General features: G+C 35.0%; 1 protein-coding gene across 3 annotated transcripts in view; it reads right to left on the reverse strand.

Annotated features, from left to right (window-relative positions):
- Positions 1–21,316, reverse strand: part of MS3_00002299 (uncharacterized protein) — a 50,576-nt gene extending 29,260 nt beyond the window's left edge. Inside the window, exons 1-7 of one of the 3 annotated variants that reach the window (XM_051209875.1) lie at positions 20,860–21,316; positions 18,609–18,665; positions 18,360–18,563; positions 15,291–15,866; positions 12,656–12,692; positions 10,289–10,678; positions 2,320–2,477 (exon numbers count right to left, since the gene is read on the reverse strand). In XM_051209875.1, the coding sequence (XP_051075346.1) occupies positions 2,320–2,477; positions 10,289–10,678; positions 12,656–12,692; positions 15,291–15,866; positions 18,360–18,563; positions 18,609–18,662 (1,419 nt within the window). In that variant the 5' untranslated portion in view covers positions 18,663–18,665; positions 20,860–21,316. Of the gene's footprint in view, positions 1–1,284; positions 2,278–2,319; positions 3,261–8,136; positions 10,679–12,655; positions 12,693–15,290; positions 16,777–18,359; positions 18,564–18,608; positions 18,666–20,859 lie in introns of those variants that run through there. The other 2 variants (XM_051209877.1, XM_051209876.1) reach the window with 2 other exon arrangements.
- Between the last annotated feature and the right edge of the window lie 952 nt (positions 21,317–22,268).

Here is a 22,268-nt window from a genome sequence, read left to right on the forward strand (position 1 = left end):
TTTGTAAAGTATTTCGTATTTAGTATTTGTAGTCTGGTGGTTCACATATATAAGCCAGTGAGTTTTTGGGATAGCTTCTGGGTAGTCAAAAACAATAATAAAAGCAGGGCTGCTTTTTTCTTTCAGACTCAAGGCTGGGGATCAACGGACCAGTAAAAGCGGAGCATACGTTAGCCTCAGCTCAGGGTTAAACTGTGATGGTCGGAACGTATCGTTGGTCAATTCCTTGGACAGTAATTAAACACTGAATAGCATATGAGGGGTTGAAATATTATGATCGCGATTCTGATTAGCAAATCTAACAGATGATATCGATTAACGTCTTAGGCATAACATGTATACGTAAGAACAAACCTTTAGAATAATTTTGAGCTTCTCTTCCAAACTCAGTGATTCACCATTTGCTACTTAGTAGTTAGATGAAATTAGCCATTATTACTATGGAAAGTGAATGATATATAGTCTACACTTATTCATGTTCAGCCGGAATATGGAAAACAGATTATTAATTGTGAAATTTAATAAGTCAACGAGGTATGTAACTATGTTGTTATAACTTGAACTAAACATGAATAATAGTAGACTGGTAATAGCAATGACTAAACGAATTTTTAATGTAAATATTGGTAAAGTAACTAATGATAATAATACGTTAGTTTTGAAAAATTGACCGTTCCCTATATAGAGTGCAACCAATCCTGTTGGGACGTTGTAGTAATTATTGATTTACTTGGAAAAAAGAACAATACACAAAGCTTACTACACAACTGAGATAACAACAAACGGGTCATGCTGATCATAATATCAAGTTGTAGAAGAAGCAGGATAAAATGGTACCGACAAAACAAGGAATAAACTGCAGAATAGAAAAACAACTGAGAGAAAAGACTAGACAACTAATTTTTCACATTGATTAATTGATTGTTCAGCAGAGCTCAAAGCTGATTTTATCTAGTAGTCCATAAGACATGGATAAATTCTAATTCAACAACTGAAATGCATACAATCTATGTTTTCAACTAGAAATATGTATGAAAGCGGTGAAAAGTCAGATTGTTTGGAAAATTGATTGATATTAAATTATCAGAAAGAGATGTTTGAGATCAAACTCAATTTCGCGTTGTTGTTCGAATGTGGTTACAGTCACGAATAATTTATTGCTCAACCGGCTGTCTTTTTATATATAATATTTAAATGGAAAGAAACTATGCGTCTAGATGTATTGAGCACATATTTAGATAATACTTAAATCAATTGCTATTTATTCAATACTTATAAGCTTACCCTCGAAATTTATTGTTCGAAGTAGAGAGAAGAAAAGCCACAAACATTTTAGTGTCAGCCACAAATTGTGATAAACAAAATGGTTTCTAATTATAACATTCTTGTGAAAAATTGTCCACAACTGCACTTAGCTCAGCGATAAAGTAACTTGGTTAACGCTGGTAACTGCACTGGTAAATGCTCGTTGCATGAATAAACAATAAATATCAGTATATTCATTAAATACGTTTTAACAGTTTATGTGACCCGCCTGGCATTATTTCTATGTGGTAACTTGATAAAGGTTTATTCACTTCTGATCTAGTTCATGATAATGATCGAATTCTGTTGATTGAATTGCAATGTGGCCACTACTCTATGTGACTCAACATAGTGTACATTATCTTTAATTGACAGCTGGTTGGGTTCGATCGGAATGAAACCCTAGACGTATGCTCAATCTTGAGGGAACTGATGTTTCTCATACGATCTGAACCCACATTATTTAGTGTTTATTTCCATCAGACTATTTTATATCGAAAATAAGAGAATGGAATGTAATCAAAAGTACATTAAATCTTGGAATATTTTTAGTATTTTTTGAATTCTTTAAGCTCGATGGCTTAATTGTAGAGCAATAATTGTAGTTCCGGATAACGACAACAGCGATTATGTAACATAAAAGCGAGTTTATTCAACGAGTCTCAAATCTGTTTAATCTGGTGATTTTGTTTGTGGTTAGTTGTCTTCATGGGTTTTATTGTCGTTATTTGTTTTTGTATTCACGTTGACTATCTTGTTCCGTTGACCACTGAGCATGTTGTTGATAAAGGTTTTTTTCAAATGAGCCAATAGATCAAGCATAATTCGGTCTGCTGTTGATTGATATGAATACCATGCTCCCACAAATTTCTGAGGATCATGTCAGTCATAACACTCTGACAGTAGTGATGAATAGTATGTAGGTGGAGTGATTAAAAAGTAAACCTAAAACAGTTATTACAAAATCAACAACTAGCTCATAAAAACGGTTTACATAAACTTAAAACTACTTACTTTATCCATATTAGTAACTGGATTTGTTGTGAAGTGATTGACAAGATTTTCGTATACACCACTTCTATAATCATCCATTTGTCCGTGTTGTTCACATGAATCAGAATAGTTATGTCTATTACTTAAATGTGGCAAATCTTGAGGTCCAAGTTTGACAGCTACAGACAGAAAAAAAATAACATCACTTCATTTTTTCACAGTAAAGATTACAGATATGGAAAAAGATTTTAATCGGTGTCAAGATTTTGTCGGCCACCAATTTAAGAGGAATGATAAGACTTTTAAGCTGAGTGAAGAGGCCAACTCGCTTAACTACCTCATTCTCTATGATAAAACTGAGAACTGATGCGGAAACATTTTGAATTTATAGGGAAAGAAACGGATATTAAACATTTTTATAGTTATTTATGGCGTTCGGAAGACTCTGGATTTTGTCAAAGCTTTCACTAAAGAGAACTATATCATCTAATTCCGTAGATAGGTAACCAATCCTTGAAAAGTAAGATGTTACTTCTAGGAGCAAATTTATGAAGTTAAATAAAAACAAGTTAAATAAAAACACAACTAGATCTAAACAGTTTAAACACAATCAACAGTTTTTGACTAAAGAGGCTTTAGTAGGTTAATATAATTTTTGACACACTTATCAAGAGTTCTAGGTAGACAGAGTCGAATGTTTCTCCCTGAGAATCAAGGAATGTGCTTACGGATGTATATAAGCCACTTATTGTCGAGTAAAAGTGAAACATCGGTATAATGAGAGGAAATACATAGTCACAAGAATAAAGAAAGAGGGATACAATGATAGTAGTTTGATTATCCTTTCGTCAGAGAAAAATACAAAACGAAAAATAAGCAATATGGAAATGAAGCTTATAGAATCAGAAAAGTTTGATGTGGTGTTATGAAGATAGAACTCGTTAAAAAACTCTGCCTGTAGCTCTTCCAGAGTTACTGCCGGTCCCAAGCCCGGGTTTTTATTTATTTATTTATTTCAACACATAAATATTGGTACAAGAGGGCACCAAATATATATTGGCCACACCATATTTGTGTGTGTGTGGGCTGTGATACTGCCCGGTTGCCCAGACTGAAGCAGGTGGTTTACTTAGGGGGGCCCCCTACCCGGGCTTGGCCCGGGTAAAGGAGGAGGGTTGGGTATGGGGTTAACGACTCCGTCCCGTAGAAAACTAACTCGCTAAAAAAACGCTAACCAGTAAACTCGTTCTGATAAACGATTTTCAACTGTTAATTAGTTTAGGTGTTCAACTTTCAGCTACGAATTCCTGGGTTCGAAACTCACTCAACCTACTTTAGTTTGGGTAACTAAGCGTTATTATTATATCGGATACTTAAATTGTAGCGTACATTCAAGTACCTAGTAAATAAGTAAATTAATTGATATTTTTAATCAACTTTCAATCATACTTGTGAAGTCTATAAATACTGTTTAACCGGCCAAATTAATGTAAGAGAAATGGGATTTAATACTGTAACTAGTTGATTAAAAGTTGAGTAATTTCACTGTTTACACAACGAATTTGTAGTATTATGTGATGGCAAGTTTGATTTAGTTGAATTTCATAAAGTTTCTATTTAGAAATTAAAAGAAATGGTAAATATAGCTCTGGATTGTCTAATGAGTTATCTATGACAAGTTCTTTTTCATATTTATGTCTTAATTTAAAAGTAGATTATACGTTAAAATTTGAATAATTCATTACTCTTAAGTAAATTAATTTATTTGAACAAACTGACTACTCTAATCAATATTATGGAAAATACAAATATACACAAAATCTAGGTGTATGTGTAATGTTTGAATATTTCCAACTGAATTTTTTTCTTAATATTAACTTCATTATTATCTACGTGACTATCGTCGTTTAAGTATCCAATAATAATCGGCAAGACAATGATGATAGATACGTCATTAAACAAATAATGTAAGTAATTCACGGGATTAGATTTAAATACATATGTAATATTTGTATAATATGATGTAAATATATATATACCATGTGGATCAGTTGTGCAATACCATAAGAGAGATAAACAGACAGGTAGATAGATAGATAGACATATCAATATATTTTTTTGGTGAAATAATAAAGAAGTTTGGCTGATGTATCAAAAACAAGCATAAATAGACACTATATAATCATGAAAATGCAATACACGTAGTCATAGTTACATATGCTTATGCGTTAGTAACAGTAACACACATAAGTATGTCTATTTACATAAATTGGATACAACTATGCTAATTGGAAAGTCAATCTTATTACCTATTTTAACTATTTAAAAAAACAAATTAACATGTGATTTTAAAAATAGCACATTTTATTGAAAGATAAAACAAAAATTATTTTTATTATTTTTGATTCTTCTATCATGAACATCTATCCATCTCTGTGTGTATGTTCAAAGAATTTTTTTTAATTAAATGATAAACTGATGGATAATACATTTCTATAATGAAGAATTCTACCAATATAATACAACTACTGATGTCTTTAAACAGTGAAAAAAAACAGCTTACGTATTTAATCATTCAATTTTTATGGTTATTAAAGTATAGGCTCGAAAATACAATGCAGTGGATCAATAAACAAGAGTATGTAAATCAATAAGCGGATGTTGAGCTGAAATTTTTCATGAGTAAATTCAAGATACACTGTACAGTTGACCATTTAACGAAGTGTAACTTAACTATACGTTTACTGATTATTACTGGTTGACAGAGTGATATTTAATTTGTTTATAATGGTTGACGTTTTTTTAGCAAGGTTGTTTTTTACAGGTTAGGGTTGCTGACCCCATACCCAACCCTCCTGGGACCGGCAGTAACCCTAGAAGAGGTACAGGCAGAGTTGACAGGATGATATATTTAGTTTATTTTATTAGATATCTGCAGTCCTGAATAAACGTTGAACAGACAGCAGTATATATATATATATATATATATATATATATATATATATATATATATTTGAAATGACTTAGTTTGTGAATTGTACTGACTACAACCCAGAAAACAACTATAGTTATTCATACCCAGTGATCTTGATTACTTGGCTGATCAACTGATTGTATGACTGCAAAATATATAACATTACGTGACATTGGTTAGGAAACTATTCAATGAATAATTTGCACGAAATTGAATTAATTCTGTTGGGTGGTCAACTGTAAACAAGGAGATTATATTATTGTGGTATAGATTCAAAGACATGATTCAACGGTCAATTGTCTAGATCGTAAAGCTCCAACTGTAGGATGCTACTTAACAAATAAAACAAACACATAACTACCCAGAATTTTATATATCAAAACCAAGTGCAAAGAGATGGAAAATCAATGAGATCCATAACATAGGAGAGGAGTAAGTATATAACCTCAATAGCAAACTGAACATAGGACGTCAAATAAACAATGAAGTCAGATTGAAGGATGAGAAAGGAATAACACAAATTTTGATATAGTGGGCAAGGTCTTAAAATTGATTAAGCAATAAGAGCCGTAAAAATTGACATTTATCAATCGCCAATGGGATTCAACCACATTTATTTCCCTGTTTCTTAATTATGTACGTTACAGTGGGATCGAGACCAATCTCAGATGTTTTAGGAAAACCCAAGGATACAATTATACTAAAAATCAACCTAAATTAAACTGCATATCTAGGGTGGGTGACATATTTTTTATCATCAGGAGAAACCAACTGCAAAATGTCCACGAAATGACTACCAATATCTTCAAACACAAACTAGCAGTAAGAAGACATGACGTATTACCACTTATATCAGTGAACTCAGACAACTATGGATATGAATTCAATTAGAAAAGCGTCAAAATTATGGATCGAGAAAATTTGAAGAATGCCAGAGAGCGCCTAAAAACACGTTCTTCATGTCAATCTATAATCATTAAGCATATCAACATGGAACCAATCTGTCTGTGTGAAAAAGTTCAATGAACCATATGATCAACAGAACAAAATGTTCGACAGGAATACTAAGCAAAATGAGGTGGACTAGACCTATGAAAACAGCCATTCATGGGCAAGGTCATTAGAATAGTCCTATTTAAGGTTTATGGATTACTAATTAAACAGTTCACTTTTACGTGAAACAAGAGCTAATGATATTGACAATAAAAACTTCGTAATAAAAAATCTTGCCCAAAGAAACAATACAGTTGAAAATTTACATTCGTCTTCCTTTGATTTTCTAATTCGATATTATGGTGCAGCTGCATGATGATAGGATATTAGGCAATGACAATGAATGGTTTAATGCAGCTGTGAACCTCTATTAACTGAGGTAGTTGGAACAGTGACTTAGTGGTTAGGTCACTTAGATTCCGGCTATTAGGTCGTTTATTCTAACAGATTCTTTAATTTTGTGTTTAAATACATTTGGTTGTACCCACCTGTGTTTTCGTTCACTACAATAGTATTAATGCGACACAAGGTTTATTATTGTGAATGCATGGACAATTTAAGTAAGTTTGCTACAACCCATACTACTTCTACATTATTTGAACAATGAGGCAAAGAGAAATAGGAATAAGAACTTTATTCCAAGGTAGAAATCAAGTGTATTCAGTTTCATGTGGACTTCATCCCATAGAAAATTTTGGAAACACATCAAATGTAGTATCGACATTAATTACCCAATTACAACGTAATATATTATCCTTAATTTTTCCAGACGTTTACAACTGAGTAGTGATTAAATGAAACATCCCCACATGTTTTCTGAAACATTATTATTATTGAAACACATAAACACTGGTACAAGGAGACACCAAATATATATATGCGCCACACAAACCACTGGATCTGTGTGTTAACTGGGATACTCCCCGGGTGCCCAGACAGAAGCAGGTAGTTTTCCTAGGCGGCCAACTACCGTGTCTTTGACCTAGAGGTCTAATCCACAAGATAATAGAGCAACGTTAGATGATGCAGTCCCATGGCAGCCGGTGATCAACAATAAATTCATACGCCATTTGTCCTCTCAGGATCCTGGAGCCCATGTGCATGATTGGTTTGGAATTAGGATTTTCCAACTCCCCTAGGTGGATTCCTCTGAACCTGCTAACCTGGACATTCGCTTTTCGTCCTCTCAATTTTACAGAGGGTAGGAATTCCCTGGCAATGGCTGTATACGCATGGCCATGTAAGAGCATTTCGAGAGGGAGGGAAAAATCTCTACATCCTTGGCCGTACCAGGGAATTTTGGGACTCGGGACCCCCATAGACTTTGAAGAACGACGTTTTAAGAATACCCAACACATTTCATCTTGACTAAATACCGGATCTTCAAAATGTTTAGAAATATATAACCGATATTTTAAATATTTTAGCCAGCTATACTTTTAGGTTGCAATCAACCTAATTATGAATCCTATTTAGAAACTATACATTGAGGTCAAATCTCCCAATTTTCAATGATTCCATTACACAGAGAGAAAATTTTAACTACAGCATGTCAAGTAAATTATCAACTACTAATGAACATTTTTAGCGAACTAACTGACACTTAACAATTAATGTTATTCACAAGGCAATAAGAGATTAAATAATTAAAAATTATAGTAATTTCTCTAAATGAGTCAATAGAATCTTTAATTAATTCATTAATATACTTCAATATTAATGTAAAAAGATGATCAGAGTTAATATGAATAAAATATTCACCAATTATACTTTTTTTTTCTTTAAACTATACACACTGTTAGTTAGTGTGTAACATAGAAAAGTGAAAGTTGTTTCAATGTGTACATTTACAAAGTTGTTATGTTTTAGAAGATCACAGGAATTATTATTATCACTATTGTTGTTTGACTTTAAAACTAGAATTTTGAATTTTACATACAACATTAATAATAGAAATAAACAACAACAACACAGAACTTAATACATATTGTTATATTATTCGGTGATCTATATCAATTGTGTTGAATAACTTATAAACTACAATATGTACAATCAGTTAGTCATAATCAATATAGCGCCTGACATAAATATAGATCAGTGTAAGTCTCTGAACCACCGCACCAGCATAGGCAGCATGATAATATTATCAATGATAGTTTAAATAAAAGAGATTAAATAGAGTTCGAAAAGAAAGCATAAATTGGTGGAATAAAAAGAAATATAAAATATTTACTATCAAAAACTGTTGAGTCGGCTTTCGGAGAACTTCAACGGAGCCTCCAGAGGCCCAAAAGGAGCCGAAGAGTCCTAGCCAATCAGAGCACGATGGAGCATTCTAGAATTCCAATGTGGCGTGCTACTATTGGTCAGTAGCATAATATGTCGTTAACGGATTGGTCGAAATATGATGTTGATTTAACAAACGCTAACATCTATAAATACCCATGTTTTCTGTACAAGAACGAACCTTGGAGTAAAGTGTTTCATTCATACTTTGCGTCTTCTTTCTGGTGTTCAGGTCGCTGTATAGTTCTAGCGTGTGGGTTATCAGAATAGCTTAGGAACGAATATAGCGTGCAAATCAGCAAGACTTAACAAAAACCTAGGGAAGAGATTAAGTAGATGAATTTGCACTACAACCAACAATTAGCATCGAAAGTTTTACCGAACAATGGTTTATTTCTGGAAGAAAACCAGAAGCCAATGTATATGGCCATTTTATAAAAATATCAATCAACAAGACTATTTCTGTACACACATCTCAGACTAACAGTCGAAGTATAATATTCTAGTCCACAAGCACTATTAGCATTATTCTTAATTCCTCCTATTTCATTTATCATGATACTCTAACATGGACAGCTGTTGAGAGTGTATGGTGTGTGTTACAACGACCTCACTCATTAAAGCCTGATAACCTCATTATCCAGTTTAACTAATCTCATGACCAAATTACTAATTGTAAGTTGTGTTGAATTTGCACAAGCAAGCAATCATTTAAGGTTGCATAATAGAAATGTACTACTGCTTCTCAGTCAGTCAGTCATACGCAACGCAGAACCTGACGCACATGGGTATCAATTCGAGTTATCACTCCACATTAGCACAGTGAGATGAAATTTTTAAGAAAAGTTGCAAAGTAATAGAAGCAGTAACACTACCAGTAGTTGTAAAAAAAAGATAAGGTGTAGGAAGAAGGAAAAAAGTACAAAAAGATGTCGAGAGTCAGGTTCTAAGAAGAGACAAAGTGAATATTTATGAGTCACTGGTAAGGATTTTGAGACATTGAACTTAATGTCTCTAACTGTGAATTATAATACTCGCACAGACACAAACCAAGTTGTCGCGTTCTTTGTATGGATTCTGACTTCATTTTATTCAGGGAAAATTATTTATTTTAGGTAGTTTGCACATGCATTTACTTTTACAAACATGAAACTAAAGAAGAATTCAGAAGCAAAGGAAAGAAATGTAGTGGTATTTATCGGAAACAGTCGGTCACAAGCAATGAAGAACCTAGTACTTGTGTGAGTCAGTCTAAGTCGCCATATTACATCATCACAGTAAGATGAATACCAAAGGAGAAGTAGTAGCATGAATGATAGGAAAGAATATCAAGCATAGGGGATATGACTTGAGAAGAACGATTTGATTCAAGGAATTGTAAGTAAAAATAACTTTTAAATCAATGATTTACTCCGTTCGCTTGACCAAAATAAGTAGGGGGGGGGTTCGGACCTGCGACTTATTGATTGGAAGTTGAACACCTTAACTACTGAGCCACCGCTTCCAGTCATGTTTTAGCAGCTATATCTATCGCACTCAATGAAGCAGTGACAAATCATTTCAGCTTTGGGGACGTTTGTGCAAACCAACCGCATGGATAAAATACAAATATCAACTATAATTAAAAGGATTTCGATGTTTAAGGACTAACCCGAAATAGTCTAATATCTATATAATACGCTTTTAATGCATATGTTTGTAATAAAATTAGTAACCGAAATAATTCCGAAAACTTACGTTCAGGTTCCATATTCACTGAGGAGGTTAGATTTGTATTCAGTATATTTTGATTAGAATGATTATTGGATACAACAGATGATAAAATAAATATAGGTTGATCAACTTTTAAATCTTGAGTATACGGTGTTGGCGTCAATAATGTACACTGCATTTGACCTGTATTATTAGTAGGAGAGAAATTTTCCGATGTATTTGAATTCATAACAGTTGTATGCGGGAAAGAATGATTTAAAGATGTATTCATATAAGTACTATCGTCAACTAAATGTGTATCATTCAAATTTGCACAATCTACTGGTAATGTTATTTGGTTATTAGATGAATGTTGAATAATGTAGGGCATAGAAGATTGTTTTGATACTAAAATGTTATTTACGTGATCAGGAACTGAAAGAAAAAATTGAACAACACATACATTAGTATATAATATTAACTGACTAATTTACATAATAAGTTTAATGAATAGAGGAAAAAGAACTTTATTTACAACTGATAGATCACTGCATAGTGATCAGAGTCACGTATATCAAGTCCTTCATAATGTTAACCAAGTTCTATCGATTAATTCGCAATGTAACCAATAGTCGTCTAAGTCTATTGATATCACATGCACTGTGTTGAGATCTAACGTGATGATTGACCGTAATCGACAGTAAACTGTGTACCGATGGTTGATCAGCACTAAGGACTTGACATGAAAGAAACCGGTCACTACTCATTGATCAATCAATTTTAGATACATCTCACTCTAAAAGGAGGTCAGCCACGGCTCCGACTGTGAAGCTAAGTGGTACGGAATCGAGTCCGCTCGTGAGTACTAGTCTTCTTGAGATTACAGGCACACTTTACTCATCATACTCCGTTATTCATATTAATTTGACCGATTCTATGTTAGTATCTCTAGCGCTTACCTAGTAAAGTGTAAGTCCAAGTGCAGTAAAAGAACCATTTTCAACTGTTTTTTGTACTAAAATCTATATCTTTAGCTGTTACCACTGGGTTTATATCCATTCACTGTCAAACAGATTTCTAATTCTTAAATCCCGGACACACCTAGCAATGACGAAAAAGCAAGTTTCTTAGTTTATACGTTAACAGCCTACACTGGGATATAGATTCCCGTCGTTAATAAACCGTTAAATTGTTTTATATATAGTATAGTTTTGTACATAGTCTCTAGATGCATTAGTACAAGTTCGAGAATAAGCCCCCAAATATTAGCAAAACTATAAAGAAATATTATTGTATGAATTAAGGTTACCATATTTATCATTAATTCAGGATAGGTCTTCGTGACCGTAAAATTTTCATGGTTTAAATCAAGACCACTAGTAAAAACCAGGAGCACTGAACAGTTGCTTCGTCTTAGTATAGGACTCCTCGGAAATGCCCATCCACGACCTCATCACAAAGAAAGCATGACCGGTGGGGTTTATTCATATTGTGCATAAGATAGCCATCCACCACATGGAATGCAAGATGGTGTCGCAACTTCGTGAATCGACTGAAGTTAGACATGTATACCACTGGATGCCGGATTATTATTTATTTATTTATTTTAACACATAGATATTGGTACAAGGAGGCACCAAATACATATGCGCCACACAAATCACGTTCGATATGTGTGTGAGGGCTGTGATACTGCCCGGGTGCGCAAACCGAAGCAGGTAGTTTTCTTAGAGGGCCACTCCCCGAGCCTTCGACCTGAAGGTCTGATCCACAAGGTAGTGGAGCATCGTGAGGAGATGCAGTCCCATGGAAGCCGGTGACCAACAATTGGTTCATACACCATTTGTTCCCACAGGATACTGGAGCCCATGTGCACCATTGGTTTGGAATCCGGTTAAAGCGCCGGACATTCGCTTTTCGACCTCTCAATTTCGTAAACAGCACTCCCGCCGCGAGAAGTCAGTGAGTAGGACTTCCCTGACAGAGGCTATATACGCGTGGCCATGTGAGAACATTTCGAGAGGGAGAGCGGACTCTCCCCACTCTCGGCCGTACCAGGGCATTTGGGGGCAAGATGTTGAGTGTCCAAGCGCAAAACCAATGGTTCTGGGTTTCATTCCCTGTTTGGCTATGGATGCGCACTTCTAAAGAGTCCCCCACTAAGACGAAGCAGATGCCCAGTGCATCCTGGTTTCCAATGTTGATCTAAGGTCAGATAGTGATTTAAACTATGAAAATTATGCCTAAATGTTGATTTTCAACTTAGATTATGTTGCAGAAAGGTCTCAATGTCAGGCTAAACACCAAATAAACAAAAATATTTAGGATTCCGTTAAAAACATCCCTGTTTTATAAAAAAAGGCAAGAAATAGTCTGAACATGTCGTTTAAGTACAGAATTATTTTTACTTACGATGGCTAGTTGATTTTGGTAAATTAGTAAACAATGCCTGTGAAAAGAAAAAGTAAATAGAAACACCTGTGTAAAAAATCGTTTAATGAAACCAGTTATTAAAGTTGGAAGTTTATTTACAAATTACACGTGGGGTATTAATGTTTACGCGGGAAAACCAAAACTTATTCTCCGCTTTATAAAAGATTGAACTACAGCGTATGTCTTAGGAAGAATAATTTCTAGTCTAAAGAGGTGACGAATTCCAAGTTTATATGATCAGGCGAAAAAGTGGCGTTCAAGGTGTATTTTACCAGGGCAATGAATGACACTGCACACAGAAGTAGTTAACGTTTTAATGGTCCATGATATCTGATACAGTGGCCTAACATTAGAAGTCATCAAATGAAAGGCCACGTTGTGACAATCAAGAATCTCCTAAGGATAAGTAGATGTTATTGATCAAGAAATAGCTTCATTTGCTGAGGAGTAAGTGTATATATATAAGTGCTCATGCATTTCATCCGGTTTATACCGATAAGCCTCCTTCTTCACTTCCAGTTATCTCACTGAGTAGCCGATCGGGGGACTTGCGCATAAGAATTTTGTATATCAGAATCGGTTTCGGCCATAACAGTACCCTCGGATATTGTCATCTGTAGGATACTAATGTGTCAGTAAATGACTTCCCAGAAATTTAGCCAAAGCTTTCAGTAAGTAGAAGTTTCTCGAATGACATGAAAAAATTTCGATCTATACACAAACATTCAACTTGGGCCCATTAAAATAGCGTTTCTAGAAACTCATCTTTGGAATCAAGACAAACAGTAATATAAATACATGCAAAATTCCCACCATAATCATAACTATTCAGCGACAACTTAAGAAAACTCCTTCCAGTATTCGTCCATTTTTATCTAGAAGACAGGGAATATATTATCTGAGTTAAGATTTATTATATTTTGGTTAACTTTAATTGTTATACAGACTGAAGTGCCACTATATTCCAGAGTAAGCATCTTGCTCACCTTCAAGGATGTAACCACGATATCACTTAGGCTAGATAAAGCATTTAACATGGGATAAAAATGTTATATGCATTCTAGTATCACAAGGAATTTAATGGTTAATCAACTTAAGGAATGTCATTGCATATAATGATTCTTTGATATACACAATTTCATTACCGGTAGCCTCTTATTAATAATAACCATTAATTCCATGAAAGTTGAACAAACTATGGAGACTCATCACAAACTTTCATCAAACTTCAGTAAGAAAACTTATGTGGAACTATTTGAATGTACGAGTTGATAATTAACCTAGAATTTATCAATTGACTTTCAGTGTTTTAATGACAACAATCGGTTACATTTACCGTTTTAGTTTAAACTAATCAATTAAATGAGTCACAATTAAATTTTGTCGATACATAAAATGGAAGTATGTATCTTGAAATAATTCAACATTGAATTATGTTTACACATGAATGATTCAGTATGAAAATTAGTTGAAACATTGATAGTTGGAGTTAGTCAACGAAAATGATCAATGAATTTACCCTAGTGATAATGCAATAGGGAAAATCCCGTTGATGTTGAGTGAGCAGGTTTGTCGATATTTTATAGCTCATTTAAGTGGCAATTAGTTCAGAAAGGAAATCCCACAAGTTATGATGCCAAATGTTTCGGTTAAGGACAAACTCTTTCCGTAATAATTATAAAATTACTATCCTGAACTGATTATGTCGAGTTTGACAAAATCATATCAAGGCTGAATTATCACTTAACACTAATTAGGGTGTAGAATTGAGATATTAGAGAAGGAAATGGATAATTCAATACGTGATATGTCTATATGAACACAAAGTGTTTAAATAATATTTTACACCTGCCTATCCTCATAGACAAATTAGGTTGCAAATACAACCTTACAGTTAACTGTTTTCGCACTCATACTCCATTTGTTCCCTCAGGATCCTGGAGCCCAAGTGGATCCTCCAAACCTACCAACCCGGTTTGATCGCCGGACATTCGGTTTTCGTCCTCTCAGTTTCGCAAACAACACCCCCGGCACGAGAAGGCAGTGAGTAGGAATCCCCTGGCGGTGGCTGTATACGCACCACCGTGTACGGCCATCTCGAAAGGGAGAGTTGACTCGCCCCACCCTCGGTCGTACCAGGGCATTTGGGGGACAGCTTAAGAATACTATTCTTTGGTCTGGTCTGAAGTAGGTAGGGTTAATTTGCACCCATGACTCTAGTAGTACAATGAAGTCGAATGATCTGCAAAACTGAACAAAAGTTCCAGATAAAATTTAACATATAAAAAGTGACCTACTTTTTATCAATATAAAAATATATAATAAAAATTGTCAAAGTTAAGATAAGGAAAAGGAGGTACAAATAGTATTTTCAACTCGTAAGCACTCAATAAAAGATAAGGAAATGATGTTGATATAATATTAGATAGTTATGCTTTTTATTCCTTAATAAGATTCAGGGAAGAAGAGTAAGTTCTACAGATACAAAATGTTCCTTATATTGATTTTCAGAAGTGTTAGTAATGTGTTGAATAGTAAGCTTATGAAAACATTTTTCAGGAAATGGTTTTTCGTAAGCAGTAAGATCAGATAAGATAAAAGTTAGACCACCTACCTTTGAGTTTATAACACTATTATTACAGGTGAATGGAGACACTGAGGAGGAGTTCAGACTTGGTTGATGTGATGATCTGGGATAATGAATTAGTTGGGACTTAGAGGGGGAATTAGGTTTTGTAGTTGATGATATGTGAGAAACAAGAACAGGTTGGATATGAGGCAAATATTCATTTTCCACTGTGTTTAATGATGAAATTAGTGAATTAGGCGGTAAACTCATTGAGCTTACCGGTCTCATATGAGTTTCTGTTACAGTATTTATTGAATTTCGAGGATGAATACCAAATGTAGACTGTGGTTCAACAACAAATCTCACATTTGATTGAATGTCAATTTGATCGAACTTCTGTTTATCATTGTCACTTGGCTGACAAATTTGATCACAACCATTGTTATTGTTCATCTTCTCTATATCTGCAATGGAAGGTTGCTCCACATCATTCTCATCTTCATCATCTTCGTCAACGCAGCCATCGTCCTCGTTGTCTTCGCTTTTCACATTTGAATAAGGCTGTGACGGGATAACACCGGATCCGCCGTTACAATTCGATCTCATGCGGCGATTTGTTAACTGAAATAAAAATTGCCAAAACACATGAAAAAAGAGGTATGAAGACCATTAATTATTAATCAGAAAGACAAATATATTCAATTAAATTTCAATTAAGACATTATTCCATGTCAGTGAAAATACGCACATAGTTTTTAATAGTATTTCAGTGTTTATAGAAACTAAGTTGGTATTAAAATATTTATATTTATGTATGCAGGGCATCTTGTATAAAACTAATGTGAATAGACTAAGAAGGGACTCATAATATTTCCAATATTCAGTAGATAAATACAAGCTTTGGTAAAAGAATTCAAACTTACCCTAAATACCCAAATGTGTAGCACACACCACAACACTAGTTAGAGACTAAAATACCCAGTAGGATACATTGTATAGATTGAATTATTTTTTGAAACACACTTCAAGCGATTCGTTTTTTAAAATTGCACACCAAAAATCACTTCTTCTGAACCAGAAAAACAAAATACTTTTAAAGCCTATGGTCACTCCTTCTACCTAGTGGTACGGCCGAGAGTGGGGAGAGTTCGCTCTCCTTCTCGAAATGCTCTCACATGACCACGCGTACATAGCCTCTGCCAGGGAAGTCCTACTCACTGACTTCTCGTGGTGGGGGTGTTGTTTACGAAATTGAGAGGACGAAAAGCGAATGTCCCGGTTGATGGACATGGAGAGTCCACCTAGAGGAGTTGGAAAATCCTGATTCCAAACCAATGGTGCACATGGGCCTCAGTATCCTGAAGGAACAAATGGTGTATGAACCAATCGTTGGTCAGCGGCTACCATGGGACTGCATCTCCTCACGATGCTCCACTACCTTGTGGACCAGACCTTTCGGTCAAAGGCTCTGGGTGTGGCTCCCTAAGAAAACTACCTGCTTCGGTTTGCGCACCCGGGCAGTATCACAGCCCTCACACAAATCAAATGAGATTTGTGTGGCGCATATGTATTTGGTGCCTCCTTGTACCAATATCTATGTGTTCAAATAAATAAATAATGTATAGATAAACCATATTATTAGCAATTTGATGGTCATATTCAATTGATAGAAACGTTTGCACTTGCCTGAACCTGGATAACATGTATGTTAACTTAAAAGAAGTAAACAATACAACTAGAGTCTACTGTACTTGATCAGAATAAGACAATCAAGTATTCATTCATGAAGGGATTTACTAAACAGGTAGCGGTGTAAGACAATAAGATACTGACAATATATATTTTTCCCCATATATTGAAGGGAAATCTGGAAATGCTTAAGAATCATAATAAATCTATTAAATCTGAAGCTTCTAAAAGTGATCAGCACTGGAAAGTGACAGAGTACGTTGACCACTTAATCAAAATCTAGACATACAATCTGCAATCCGAATAGCTCACTGGCAATGAAACTGCTTGTTACACATTATGACGAGGGCTTAAATTAAACGGAAAGTAATAACCGAATCAATGCTGTGGAAACGATTCGTTTACGAGTAGAGAGGTGATTTAGTGGTTGAGGCACTCAGCTTCTAATCGGTACGTCATATTTCTAAACCTTATTCCACATGTTTCAGTTTAGGTAGCTGAGAAGCACTACTAACCTTTGAGCAAACAGAGGCTCAAGTTCGAGTACATTAACATGTACATACTACATGAACTACACTAATTAGCATGAGTGATATATATATATATATATATATAGCGATGATCAATATGAGCGTAAAATGTTAAATATAGTTTCTAAAGATATTTGAGTATGAGTTTAGGAACATAGGGTTACAACTTTAAATAAGCAATCATGAAGTCTAATTACGAAAGTAAATCACTCCGTGAGGATATGAACATAAACGGACTGAGGTGGTTAGTAATGTGCATTTTTATAACTCGCATCTGTGAATATGGGTAAGATGGATCAATAGAAACCTTATAGTGGTTTGTAGAAGTGGATTAATTCATGACATAACAGACTATTAATTAGATCCGTGTTAGGAGAAAAATCCTGATCAATGTCTGTTAAATACTGAATTAAAGTAACAAACCATAAGTTATTAAAATTACAGATATCTACATAACTGTTTTTCAGGTATTCAAAGCCAAACCACTCTCCAGATATTTGTTTTCATCCATTCATCTTTTCCTTCCAGACATTTCAATAACTAGTTTTTTTGTGAATGTACGTACCGATAGGAAATTGAGCAAAAGAAATATTATACAAGGTTTTGTATGGGTGAAAACGGCCTATTCCTTAATTTTGTTCGATGTTAAGTATATCCATAAAAAAATTCACTAAGAACTATGAAACATGTGTTCAACATCTGCTGGAACTTAGTATAAATAGTTCTCGGTAATTACCAACATTTAGGTTGAAAACTACACTGATTGTTACATCTCTTTCTATATGTATTCGATCTAAGAGATAAGTTAGATACTGTAGACAAATATGTGGTCGAAGAGATATAAGGTGCAAAATATACAGCTGATAGTAACAATAAAGTCTAATCACTTACTTACCCTTTCCATATCAGAATTACTAAGGAATTCATTTGCACGATGGTGTTTCTTTAATCTTTGTAAAGCATGCTCCACCGTAACACTAGCATACTGATAAAGGCGATTGCTGCGTGTGAATACTAGTAAAGCAATTTCGCATTCACACAATACGCTTAACTCGTACGCCTTTTTAAATAGACCACTTTTACGCTTTGCAAATGTGACCTATCATATAAGAAATAATAGGTTTAGTTATGTAAATTAATTTACCAGTCGATTCTTTTCATCGTTGATAAATTTTATCTCGATTTTTTTACGTCCCATTTTCTAAAAGGAAAAAAGTTGAAATCAGTTAGTGTCCAATGCATTGAGAATTTTCCAAATCCTCCAAACTTATAAGAAAATCAGGATGACTGCAGCTATGAACTTTCCGCAATTCAATAGCGCATTACAAAAAGACCTAGATTTGGAGAGTTTACATGAGCGTGAACTTTCATATGTGTTACCAGCCAGGAACTATTTAGTAATATTTTTCAAGTGCGCCAACTGAAACTGCTCTGTAGTTTAAAAGTATGTATTAAGACGTATATACAATCTCTAAAATTAAGTTCTCTTGGGAACTCAAAGCCATATCATTAAGGACTTACTATCGAATTAAGCTGCATTAAAATATACAGATTGCTAAAATTCAGCAACTATGAGTCAAAAATAAGCTTTATTCTCAAACGGTACCGTTGCATTGGATGTATCTGAGTTATATAATTTTACTGTTCATAGCTATTTCATAGTGTCTTAAAGGTGGTAGGTTGATCCGGATGGTCGGTGGATTCAATTATTCCCTAACTCATGTTAAAGTCAGGTTAGCTATGTTTCTACCTGAACAAAATCAAATTCAGCAGATTCGAAACCGTCTTACTTATATTAAAGATACAGTAAACCCCTGAGTAAGGAAGGACAGTAAATTGTCAGATGTTTAGGCGTTCATAGAACCGCATATAAATCTATTCATGAAATCTCAAAGCTGAAATATGATAGATTAACCAAACTAAAAATATTCCTCTTACCATACATAAGAGCCAGAGGTAACTTAATGAGTCTTTAAACTATTTACTGGTGATTTTCCACCGAACATGCCCTCAATTTTTTTTCAAATTTCAAGACGTCGAATTAGTCAGGAGACTAAAAACACTCAGTTCCAAAACCAGTTATTTTTCAGGTAACTACCGACTCTCCCATAAAATCACCAATATGTGGGACTGTTTATCTCATGTGGTCGGAGCTCGACACGATGCCCAAAGATTAGGCTTAACAATCACGTCTTAATTGACTGGAGAACGAGTAACCTATAAGTGAATTTCCTTTGGTCGCCTATGACATTCTATCACGTTCATCATGTGTTTATATTCCGTATATAAATAACCATGTTATTTTGCTACATGAGGAGCTCCTCATATGGCTAGTGGTCTTTCCATTAATTTCTAATCATTCAGGGGCCCAGATCGATCATACAGTTTCGTGAAAAGCCATCACTCGGTCAAATTATATCACTGCAGTTCATTTATTGGCTAGTATTCTATTCCTCAATTTTAACAATCGAAATTCCGCCTCATGCAGAAAAACACTTGATAACAGCTCCTGTCGATACACATAAAAAAAACAGCTGAAACCTCCATCGCCAGGACTAACACAGGCCTTCCAGCTTTCTGCCTCCCCTCCCTTTTCTAAACTATCTGAAATATCTTTAAATGTTTGGGTTTTAGTGTGAGTATCAACACTGGGGTGCGGGCACATCCAGATAACAAGTTCAAAGTGACATGAAGCACGCCCCATGAAATTAAATGCTAACTACTATTCGACTTTATTAATATGGGTGAGTGTTACAGATCCTATTGTATATACTGAGTGAAAGTAGCATATAATTAATGGACACGATCAGTTATTTGAAATAGCATACATCTATGCTAACCGAATTATGATATGAGTAAAAAAATTGTTCCTCTTATTAGCGGCCATAGCCGCACAGATAACCACGCCTACAAGTCAGACGTATATACTAGGGAACAAACAGATTGACATTTCTCCCCAACCAAGTTCGAGTTCGTCCTTCAAGACAACTAAAACCCGGTATATACACGTCAAGCCAGAGTTTGTTAGTGGTCCAATCTAATACGTTCGCATATGTGAGGCTAATAAGGTTTTAAGGACGTTGAAAATTCGATCGCAGAAGCTATGCGGCGGGTTTGATGGCATGCGCACGGAGTCGGTTCTCGTCATTTTTTCGGTGAATCCGACAGCCAGAAAATGCGCAACACAGTCTTGTTAAGAGAGAAATGTTAATTGAGGACTGGAATGCTAAGTGTCCTATCCTAGTATTTCAATTTGAATCACTTATTTATTTCACCGACGAACGAATGAGTCGTGATAATAGAGCCGGGTGACTTAAATCTTTCTACTAATAAGTGCAGGACGTAAGATGCCTTTAGATTGATCCTCAGTGGTAGCAAACAGTACACCAACTCACCCAGGCAAAGATCCCTAAGGCCACACACCCGCTTCGAACAGAGCACAGAAACCCAGTCACCTTGAAAACTGATTCGAATAAAGCTATGAGTTATAATTTCCCGCTTCTTCTCCAAAAGAGTGGTGGTATTAGCAAGTACGGTTTCTGTTTTAGCGTAACTGGTAAATTATCTGTATTTCCGCCGCTTTAAAAATTTTCTGCAATTATTTTGAGTTTCTCTAAATATAAAACGGTTGACGATCATGATAGATTTTTGTTAATCGAGAAACAATCATTTCTAAAGTTATGCAAGAAGAAGTTTTTATCTTGCAGCCGACCGATAAATATAACTACGATAAGTCCTATAACATCCAGTTACAAATTATTTGATTTGTTTGGGCTGCCATCTCCATGTTGTTTAATGAGCCTGAAGATGGCGCAGGTATTCAATGTTTGACAAAGCTTTTACCAGCAACACGTTCTAATATAACCCGTACCCACCAAGAGAGATCAAAAGACAGAATCGAGGAGATCAGAAGTTTTATTTGACGATTGCTAATATATCGGAATTGTCTGATCTAGTCTGGCTAGCGATTGCAGTACATGTTAAGCACGGCGTTCCGACACGTGATCTGGTACGGACGCCTTCAGCTAGATGAGTCCACTAAAACTAATCTGGTCAGCATGCAATGTCGAAAACTTACAGAGCTATTTATTTTGGGGATTTATTTACCGCTACAAGCCCTTACGTAATCTAAGTGTTGGGTGGTTTACGGGCATTAAACTTTACTGGAATAGCATTGACTATAAAGTAACGTACCGGTTATGAATGGTTCATAGTGCAAGGATTAGGATTCAGGATTTGTAGTCAGGTTTTCATAGGAATTCCATCAAGGACTAACATCAACGACGATAATTATGGCTAGGAATTCCTTCTGGATTGTATTTGATTTCTTTTAGAGAACAAAAGCTACAAATGTTACTTCTAACCGTGTTTGTGCATAAAAATTAGTGAAGAATTTTGAACATCACTTACACTACATATGCCAAGTTAGGCTTTTAACAGGCAGGTCTCTCTTAGAAACAGTAGAAGCCGTTAGCATTCATGGGCTTTATAAAATAGGACAAAAAGTAGATTCCGGAAGTAAAAAAGTAAGGCGCCTCTTAAAAGTTAATTTACTTTTGTTTATGAAAGGAAGATGATGTTGGGAAATTCACACACGCTGACTACACGGGGATACGTTCGAATCACAGACTAGTTGACCGTATGAACAGGCGATAGGTACAGGTAGATGTAAGTAAACGTAGTCAGACTAGTACATGAACCTTATGCCTCAGAGTTTTCACGTTGTAAACGTTTGGAGCTGAACTTTTCCCGAACCACTCTAAGTGGTACGGGAAAGTTCTACACAATTAAAGCCTAGTGAACA

Source organism: Schistosoma haematobium, chromosome 1 (genome assembly GCF_000699445.3).
Source record: "Schistosoma haematobium chromosome 1, whole genome shotgun sequence".
In the NCBI taxonomy this organism is placed as follows: domain Eukaryota; kingdom Metazoa; phylum Platyhelminthes; class Trematoda; order Strigeidida; family Schistosomatidae; genus Schistosoma; species Schistosoma haematobium.